Genomic DNA, 10,199 nt, shown 5'->3' with positions numbered 1-10,199 from the left:
ACAGCTCATTTGTAAGATATCCTCTAGCTTCCAATTTGCATGCACATTCATTTTACACTACCTTAGAGTTAAAAACAGCCCAACAACATAATAAAGGGTAATCAGAAGGTAAATGCATAGAACAATAAACACTACTGAAACCATGTCAACCCAGAAAAACATCAAAAAGGCAGGGAACGAAAAGGAAAAAAAATAAAAAGCAGTGAAATTAGGTTAAAAAAAGTGGCAGAAGCTCTATGCGATTATTTTTTTTAAACAGAGCCTCAAACACAGAGTCACATTCTGTAACCCACCTGGTTATATTTTACAAATGGGGTGCAAAATCCAGTTAGCTTTAGTGTGAGGCAGTCTCTGCACCTGTGAAAATTAATGGTAACACTCTATGACATTAACTAGAACAAAATCAGGCCATATGAGTCCCCTCTGACTTTTCTATAATGCATAATATTACTGCATTCTGCTTTATACTCTGCATTTCTGAGTTGATAGTATGTTTGCATGATTAAGATACAAAGCTAATAAATGTTTAAATTCAAATATTACTACAAACTAGAGACAAGTCAGATAAAACCAGAGATTTTTTATTGCACAAAATAAATTATATAGAAACAATGCAACAAAACAACTCGTATTGTAGGCTGCACAACAGATGTTACAACATGAATATATTTATTGCTTTGAGAAAGGAGCAATTCAGTGCTAGTAAGCAGATTAGTTATACTTCTTGCTCATCTAGATTTTTCACAAAATTAATCCAACTGGGCTAGAGGCATCTTGCAGCATACGGGTCAGGCCAAATTGTCATTTGCTATCAGCCATTAAAAAGGTGCTGTAAACCTTCTTGACATTAGCACGAAGCACTCGATGCAACATCACCAGTACTGAGCCATACAGGTAGTTCATTATTAGAAATATCATTACATACCAGATAAATTGACACACAGAGTTCTAAAGGCCCATTTACAGGGTTTGCATGAGCTGTTTTTTGAAAATAAATCTTGCTTCCAAATGTCGATGCAGCTTTGCACAGGCACGCTTTGCTCTACATCAAGAGGCACGACCACGAGGTTTTGCCAAAAACCCCCAAGTACCAGCACTTCCCTTACCTAATTGTAAAACTGCTCACTAGTGCCGACAATGACAGGTGTCTTATAATTTTTTCCAGGGCCACACTCAGCTTCTAAGACTAAACACCCCCCCACATTCCTTTGGTAGAACTGGGTGAAATTTACAGTGCTTTTTAAAATACTTCAAAACACAACATATTTGGTTCTTCAAAAGATACAAGCCTGCAATATTGCTATTGCACTCAGATCAAATGGATTTAAGTGTTTCAACTGCTACTTCGTGGACCCTGAGATGTCAACCCTAATGAATTAATACAGAAATTAGCTCTTAACAAAAATTATAAAAACAGACAGTGTTCATATTAGAAAACAAACACATCAAATGCTGATCAACTGCAAATCTTTGTGTAGCATGCATACAAATAAGAGAATGCCATTTCAAATGTTCATACTCCAAGTGAATTTCTCCCCCAGTTTGAAAAGGACACAAGTATTTAGTCAGCTGAGTTCCTACCAATGAGTTCTACTGCTAGTGTATGCACTCAGTGTTGCAAAACTTTTTTACCTGGGTGGTTAATATAAGAATAAATTTAAACAATACTAGCCACCCATGAAAGGAAATCAAGTGAGAAAGTGGGAAGTCTGGGTCGTTTCAAGTCTTAGCTACAAGGACAATTGAAGAAAACCGCTCCACTGAGGTCAAGCTGAACTGAGCAACACAGAGTTAGCCCACAGAATATATCCCTGTAGAATTCCACTGAAATAAGTAAATAGATTTTGGATTGTACACTAATAACTACAAACAAATATGGTTGCCACTCCTTACTGTACTTTAATAAAATTCTTTGCTTTACTGTTTTTTTTCCCCTGAAGCTGTGTTAATGCATTATGATGAATCAAAATATAGTTAAAAGTGAGGTTTCAAAGAGCTGCAAAATATTACAAGAAATGAATTATTCTAAATTTTAAAAACGTTAAATTCTCAGAAACTTTTGTGATGCAATTATGTTTCATGAATGTACCCAGCAGTAGTTTCCTCTGTAGGAAAGTGTTAAACTCGACTAATCTTGCACTCTTTTTCATACAGGAGAGTGTTTTTTAAGTGCTGTAAGTAAAATTCTGTCATCTTTTTATAAAAATGTTTGTAAGCACAGTATATTCAACTAAATAACCAAATATACCCTGAAATGTCCATTAAAACATATACATCACAAAAAACGAGTAGCATTTTTTATACCTATTATGAAGTAGAAAAGTTATAAGGCAGGATGAAGCTAATATCGAAGATGAAAAACAGCACCACCAGCCTAAGTTTTGCAATTAGCTTTCTGCTCAGACACAAAATATATTATCATAGCCAGATACAGTTGATTAAGGTGAGAAATGCATTTAGCCCAGCTGTACTAACTATACAGCTTCACACAGAATAAACAAGATTCCATAAATCAACAGAAAATGCATTTGAGCACAAAAAATAAAAATATGTAAGTGATTCTCTAAGCAGCATTTTGTTTTCTTTTTTTTTTTCAAAACATTAACATAGATAGATATTGGACTGATTAAATATCTACAAGTGCTTTTCCTTTACAAAAATACATATATTCTTAATAGTAGGATAGACTGTCATTAACAATGACCTGTGTTTTTTTTCACTTCAATTTGAATGATTTATAAGCTAAATTTTACAACCACAAAAAGGTTTATTTGTAATATGATGTTATCACTTTTGACAAAAAGCTTAAAACATTTTATATTTTAAAACAAATTAGCAACATAAGATCACAATATGTTCTATGAGCTCCTAAGTACTGTGAGGGCTGCTTATTAAAAACTGGTAACTACTGATCAAATGCAAGGAAGCATTAGAACATTATTACTGCTCACCATAGGCTCCTTTCTTATCATAACTTGGATCACAGCTTATATAAGGACACTTAAGCCCCCACCCCCAAAAAATCCATTGAGGATAACTCTATATCATCTATTCAGTAGCCTGGAACATCCAACAATTCAGGCTTTGCATTAATTTAAAAAAATGCAAAATATTTTTCTGTCAATAGTTAAGACTGCCATAAGGGAAAAAATGATGCATTGCTTCATGTTTATGCTAAGAAGCTTGTATTTGAGAAAAAAACTACGATCAGTAAGTATTTAGAATGAAATCTTTCAGCCAGCTAAACAATTAAATTGACCGATTACTTTCCAGTTTAGCTAATCACTATCCTGGAAATCAAGATATTTGGATTTCTTTATTCTCTCTGCTTTATACTGCACAAGTATTAGCACGTCTTGCTAATCAATGGTCTCACATCAAGGACAGCAATACCATTTGCTAAAAAAATAGCTATAAAAATCTGTAAAACATACTTAATATCTTCTCATTATCCTCCAAGTCTGTCCTTTCGACCCTCCAAAATATCACTGAAATACAACTAGAAACCCCAAAAGTAGCTTGGTGACTATTTTGTGCTTTGGAAGGTTTACAGGATTGACAGCACACTGAAGTTTTTGTTAGTTCACAGGCCAGGTATAGCAGACACATCAGTAATGCAAGCCTTTGTGCTTTTCTCTGGGAACATGAGCTAGGACTCAAAGAGCTACTCTATGTTAACCTTTATGCTATTCCTGTTGTGTTTCTCTTTTTCTATTTTGCACTGGAAACTGCTAGGTGTGCCTAACCCTTCAGCTTGGTGACACAGACAACTACCACTGGTTCAGTTCTGCTTGATTGATTCCAGGTGTACCTCTTGACCACTGCACTCCAGGAAAGTGTTGATGCCATGTTCCAAGTCAGCTTCTGAGTGGCTTTACCTTTGGTATTAAATGGGTCCCCTAAAACTATTAGGCAACCAGATTATTCATAAAAGTAGTTTATTAAAAAAAAAAACTTGTTTTTTCTGAACAAACTAAATATCTGACAACAAAGACTAACTTTAAATTGATTAGTATGTGGTATTTTTCAGTAAAAAGGAAACATGTTTCATTTTACTGCATCAATATTCAGGAGACAACAGGAACAATACCTACCATACTCCATATTAATACAAAACTGAATTTTAGGAGTAGAATACTATCATAAAATACAGGCCTTGCACTTTGATAATAAATATCTTCACTACAACTTCACTTGCAATAAAAACCTCAGTATGTTAACTAGCAGCAAAATGTTATACTGTTGCAGTGATTTTGTGTATTGTATAGCAAGCTTCCCTCAACTCTTACATTGCTTTCCACTCACTATCACAAGAAAAAAGGAAAATGCACAACAGCTACTTCTGTTCACCTCATCCTGTCAACTGTCAACCATGTTAGAAGTATTTCCTAAAAATACACATAGAAGTTCTAGTATGAACTTCAAAGAAAAGTATGCATAATGGTTCAGAAAAACAAGCAAAGTCAAACCAATGCCTCTCTTTGGTTAAAATTAATGTAATGGCAAAACCTTCCACTTGTAGACATCTTTCATTCCACAATTCTCCTCTATTCTGAGCTTATAGAACGTGGTCTCCTTCTGCAAGTGCAAAAGATGGCCTAGACATTTCTACCCATCTACAGAGCTCCTCCGTTTCACTGCCACACTCCAGAACCATACAGACCTAAGTTGCTCACTAGAGAATGAAACCATGGCCTTGTTCAACTGTAGTAGCAAGCTATCTGAATTCAAAAGATTTATGGCACATACCTTGGATGGAAGAATCTGTCAGGAATTCATTAATTAATCAAATTCCTATTCTGGAATCTAATGCTTTAATTTGCTCTACAAACAGTGTAGACAGTAGTTAGACAATCAACAGGTAAGTCTGCTTTTGAAGAAAAGTATATTAACATTACAAGATCATCTGTTGGAGGACATTCCTACAATGGATGTTTCAGCTGAGGTCTGAAGGTCAGACAATCCCTACGGCACAAAATTAGCAGTAAATGTGCAGTTGCAAGCTTTTCACATTTCCTTTAGGGTGAATCAATCCCCTCATGTCTCGGAATTCATCCTGGAGCACACTCCAGCAGACTGCAATCCTTACTCAAACAAGTGTCTTTAGCTCAACCCCTTGTGGAAGTATGACCTTGTTCAAACTGGCTATACAGGATTCAAAATGCAGAACTGTGAAAACTGCTGAAATCCGTGAGAGCTGCCTGATGAATGAAACCTGTGAGCTGACACCTCATGTGCCATTTCGCCTTTATAATTCCTCAGTGTTTTTACTTGTGGGGTATGAAATGGGGTGGGGTATGGGAAAGGGCAAAAGATGCGTAATGACCTAGAATCAGAGGACAGAAGGTGCCTGCTTAGACATTTTAACTGAGAGAAATAATAAGATAACAAAGCAGGAAGTAAAATGAGAGGGGAATATGCTGCATGATATATGCATTTTCGTAGGAAGTAAAGAGATGCCTTCAACCTGCCAGATTAAGTGAAGAAACTGGACTAAACTCCTGGATAGGCATGTAAGTCTTAACGCCTTGGCACTTTTCCAGGATAAAAATAAGTTTGATCAGTGCATGTAATTGACCAGTATTTTATGTAGCCCCTCTACACACAAGGCTCAATCTGTTTATTTTGAGATTTAGGATTGGCTTTGAACAGCTATCTGTTCTCTAGTATTTCTATCAGACACAGTATCTGGCTGAGCTGGATGCTATTCCTTTCGGTGCAACTCCTCTCAAAAATGTTTTTTTCTGGGGTGTGAATGCCTCTTCTTGTCTTCAGTTACATGAAAACATAAAAAAACTCCACAAATAATAAAGTTCAGTAATTGGTTCAATTAAAGGACTAAACCCTGGCCTACTTTGTTATTCTAGAAAGCAGCAGAAAAGGAAAAACAGTTTATGTCTCTCCCAAGGTCATGTGTAACAGTTATACATGGGAGAGATGAGATGAAACTCTGGACCATTACTTTGTCTGCAGCAGAGAATAAGAGCTTAGCTTCTATCTAAATGGAATGGGATCAATCTCTTTTCTCCTGCAGCTGCAATAGAACTGTTTTCAATAACAGAAAAGTCAAGTCATATTGCTGGAACCTATAGAGGAAAACAGACCAAGATCCAGATTCAAGTGTCCCTTATGCAGAAAATTGAATATTTTCAATATAAAAGTATTTTTCATATAATTAATTTCTACTGAGATAGGGTTTAATTTATCTAAAATGACACATTTCTTTTTATGCTTTTTTCCCCCCGAAAGCTTCTCAATACAGCATGTTTATGAAATATTCTTGCTGAAAACATTAAGACCATAGATAAAATACAGAAGCAAATATTACCCTGTCAAATGCAAATAATGGGCTGAAAAGGTATTCTGTATTAATAATCAGGCACTTTGTTTTGTATAACATTTTTAGTACAGTAAAAATAATACTTTTATAATTTTTTTTGCATAATAACAGCAAGCTAGCTGAGTATGCACAATATACTTACAGCATTGCATACTCCTCGGACCCAAATCCCAGGTTGCAAGTGAGCAGTACCTACTATAGTGATGAGTCACTTAAGTTATTGTAGTAATCTTATTTGGTATTTAAAAGGAAAAAAAAAGTTTATAGGACTAGGCCTTTAGCTACCAGCAGTGTAGTAACGCACGATGGAAGATACATTTCTTGATTAATCATCTAATTCCATACTGTTTGAGATGTTAGAGGACCTTGTCTGTAAATTCTAGCTTACAGCTTGTTACTAGATAAATGCAGCAATCAGCTATGCTGAACAAAAAGTTGCTTATGACTTTCATTAATGAGTTTTTCAGCTTAAGGGAAAAACAAAGCAGCACCAAATGTGCTAAATAAGAGACAGCAAGGTTAGGTAGCAGTGTGGAATTTTTTAGGTCTTATCCCTCTGCAGCTAGATATTTCTGATATGGGAAAGCCATAGAAACACAGTGGCAGCAACACTTACTTTATATTCCTATGCTTTACAAGCATGCAGTGGTGACACTTTGTCATGGAATGCTCAGACTCTATCCAGGCATCTGCTCTAGGATGGCATATGGTGCAGTCTGAAGGGAATGCTTAGGTACTCATTTCACTTCACCCCATCTTTGGCACACAGGAATCTGCACATGCATTCTCATATTCCTATGGTGCTCAGATAGTCTTAATTGGCACAAATTAATTAAATATGCATATCCGTAGACACATGGCACATATGTACTATATGGGAGAGAAATTTCCTGTAAGGAAGGCAATGCCTGTGCTATACAAGCTGCCCAGTTAAGATATGTATTTCACTGGCACTTCACTGTTATAAAAACTATTAAACTGCAGCAGCACTCGGGCACTGTGCCATCAAATCAGAAATGCATAAAGTGTAGGTGGTTAGCTCATATGCATTTAATGCCACCATTCTTAGCTGGGAACGTTGGTTCAGATCTGTCAGTATTTTCCATGCTTAAAATGAAGATTTGTCTTCTGTAATCTAGTTTTAACTTGCATCAAGAAAATACCATGAGTTAAACCAATGTCCAATTCTGATCGAGAGAATTCATGGTTCTCTGAATTATGAATACAGAAAGTTATCAAACAGTCAAAGAAAGCTTCTATTAGGTGCCTTTCCAAAGCCAACACAAAACAGTGCTATAACAGGGGTCCTGTTAGGTGGATGGATTAAAAACAATGCATTCTCGTCTTTTTAAAACAAGTCTGTTCAAATTTGTCAAAACAGCAAGCTTAATTGCTGAGAAAAAAACTGTGCCCTGAACCAAGCAGAAATTATGCTTAAGCATCCTACCATTAGCTTTGTGATAAACTGAAACAGGTGTTTTATGTCAAGTGAATCTACAGTGAAAATTCTGGTATAAAAACAGGGGAAATATATAAAAACTGTAAGGTGTCATTTCTATGTGCATGTAAATATTTACAAATAATATCCTATTTCAACTGTACAAAACAACTATGTATACTAAAGAGAAAAATGATTTTCAATCAGAATGCATGCTTTGCTCTTCCAAGCTGCTCCATGAGGAGGACCTCTATATACAGAAAGAATCTATTTTTCCCCACAGGCTCTGCAGAGAAGGGCCCTGCCTTCACGGAAAATCTTCTTTCTGTCAAGTAGCACATCACAGACTAGGTGGGCAAAAAGATGACTGCTCCCTGCAGCCAGTACATGCACCCCTTCCCATGAACATGTGCCTGTATCAGCCAGCACACTGCCTGCAGAAAGGGGCAGAAGCTTCCTTAACATTTCGCTTCCCCAGTCCCACTGGCACCTGCACAATATGTGCAAACTTGACCTGCAATAGCAGGTTTCCTAAACAGACTGCTACCGACAGCATCTTTACTTCTGCGTTGTCATACGGGCTTTGGCGTGCAGTGGTAGAATTCAACCCACCTATGTATGATGTTCCTAAAGTCATCAATGTTAGAACCCCTAACAACATTAAAGGGGCTGGATTTAATCCACAACATGCTTATTTCTCCTACAGAACTTACTAATGTACAGGGACATACACTAACAAAAGATTTACAGCCTTGCATCCATCTTTTATACTTGATCCCAAGAAAGAATTTTCACTTTGTCTAAGAACGACCAGTTCACTCTACAGTAGCTTCTGAAAAATTAATTTGGTTCCTTTTTGCTGTATGCAAAAGGCATAAAGAAAGTAAATAGCTATCTACAACACTATTAAGTAGAAATTACATAAAGTTACTGAACTATAAGTATCTCCAGAGAACCTGAAGAGAAAAACTCAACTAACTATTAAGCAGAGTAAAGACAATGGAAGACTACAGAAAACATACACATTGCTATGCTCCCTGCAACATTACCAAAAAACCCAATAAAATTTCCATACTAGAACCATTATGCTTACAATATCTAAGGCAACAATCACTTTTTATCCAGCACTACCAGGTCTTAGGAAAAAAGATGACCTGAACAATTATATTGGTCAGACTGCTTATCTTCAGTATTGCATTACCTCTAATTTTATGGAAATAGTTTTATGATGTGACTTTAACTAATGAAAATTTCTGTAATGAATTCTAAACTCCAGATAGTTGCAAGAGGTACAATATGTAATTAAAGCCATATATTATTTTTGTTTTCGCATACTATAGACCTCCATCCAATCTTAAAAGGAAATGCTTATTATGAGAGGTAATAATTATGTAAAATTTTGCCTTGCTTGTAATTTTGTAGTGAAATTTATTTGTTCCATAGACATTTATATTATTTTAGCTTCATTTTTGTGGAAGCTTAATTAGAAGAAATGTAATCTGACCAGAAGCCATTTTCCAAAAATAGGTAGTATCCCAAATTCCAATCTTCAGGGAAACAATAGAAAAGTGCAATCACAAAGGCTGCAATGCTTTTAAGCAATATTAGTAGAACCTATTTAGAAGATTTAAAATCACTATTTTGAATTATCATGTTCTACACCTCTTGTTAAGTGTAATTAATCTTCATTCACTGCAAAAGGACTGTTGCACGCTCATGAGTGAGCTATACCTGGACCCATGAGAACCTTATCAAGAAAAAGGTAGTGGCCCAACCACCACATTTCTAAATATATTTTCTATACAAAATATTGTCAAGGTATAATCCTTAGTTATTTTTACAGTACTCTATGATTTAAACAACAATATTCAGTAAAATAGTAAGTGTGTGAAACTGCAACACCACATGGAATGAGCACTCTGCCATTTTGCTAATGTAATCAATATTAGGACCAGAAAAATTTTCTAACACGCAAGCAAAAATATTCCATAGTTTTTGAATCTTGACTGTACACTTCATGATTTTGGCTATGATTTGCAGCACACCCTTAAGATACACGAATATCTTATGCACATTTCAGTAGCAGAATGGCACTTGGCTTGCTCTAATAGAAACAACAGAGATGCAGCTGACACTTTTAAGAAAGACAATGTCCTTATTTGCATGCTGAAAATCTGGCTGTGTCCCCCCAATCCAGGCACATCCATTCATTGTGCAATCTGTCGATGGGTAAACAAATAGTGCAGGATTCATCTCAGTGGGATCTGGCCCTTTGGTCTAACCGAAGTCAATTCTAGGTCGATACTGAAGTACCATGGGGTAAGACTGAAAAAAAAAGCAAGGGGAAAACAACAACAAAAACAGAGAAAGCATGAAGACATAATTCATAAAGAAAATGCAATTAAAAACTGCCTTAAGAAT

At 35.9% G+C, this 10,199-nt stretch overlaps 1 protein-coding gene across 3 annotated transcripts in view; it reads right to left on the bottom strand.

The window, feature by feature from the left end:
* Window positions 1–560: 560 nt before the first annotated feature.
* PCGF5 (polycomb group ring finger 5) overlaps window positions 561–10,199 on the bottom strand; it is a 54,764-nt gene continuing 45,125 nt past the window's right edge. For all 3 annotated transcript variants that reach the window (XM_018069153.1, XM_018069155.1, XM_029958473.1), the window contains one exon: window positions 561–10,103. In XM_018069153.1, the coding sequence (XP_017924642.1) occupies window positions 10,056–10,103 (48 nt within the window). In that variant the 3' untranslated portion in view covers window positions 561–10,055. The remainder of the gene's footprint in view (window positions 10,104–10,199) is intronic.

This window comes from Manacus vitellinus, unplaced genomic scaffold, assembly GCF_001715985.3.
Source record: "Manacus vitellinus isolate BGI_N305 unplaced genomic scaffold, ASM171598v3 scaffold_15_pilon, whole genome shotgun sequence".
NCBI classification, from domain to species: Eukaryota; Metazoa; Chordata; class Aves; order Passeriformes; family Pipridae; genus Manacus; species Manacus vitellinus.
This window is presented reverse-complemented; position numbering and strand designations above follow the sequence as displayed.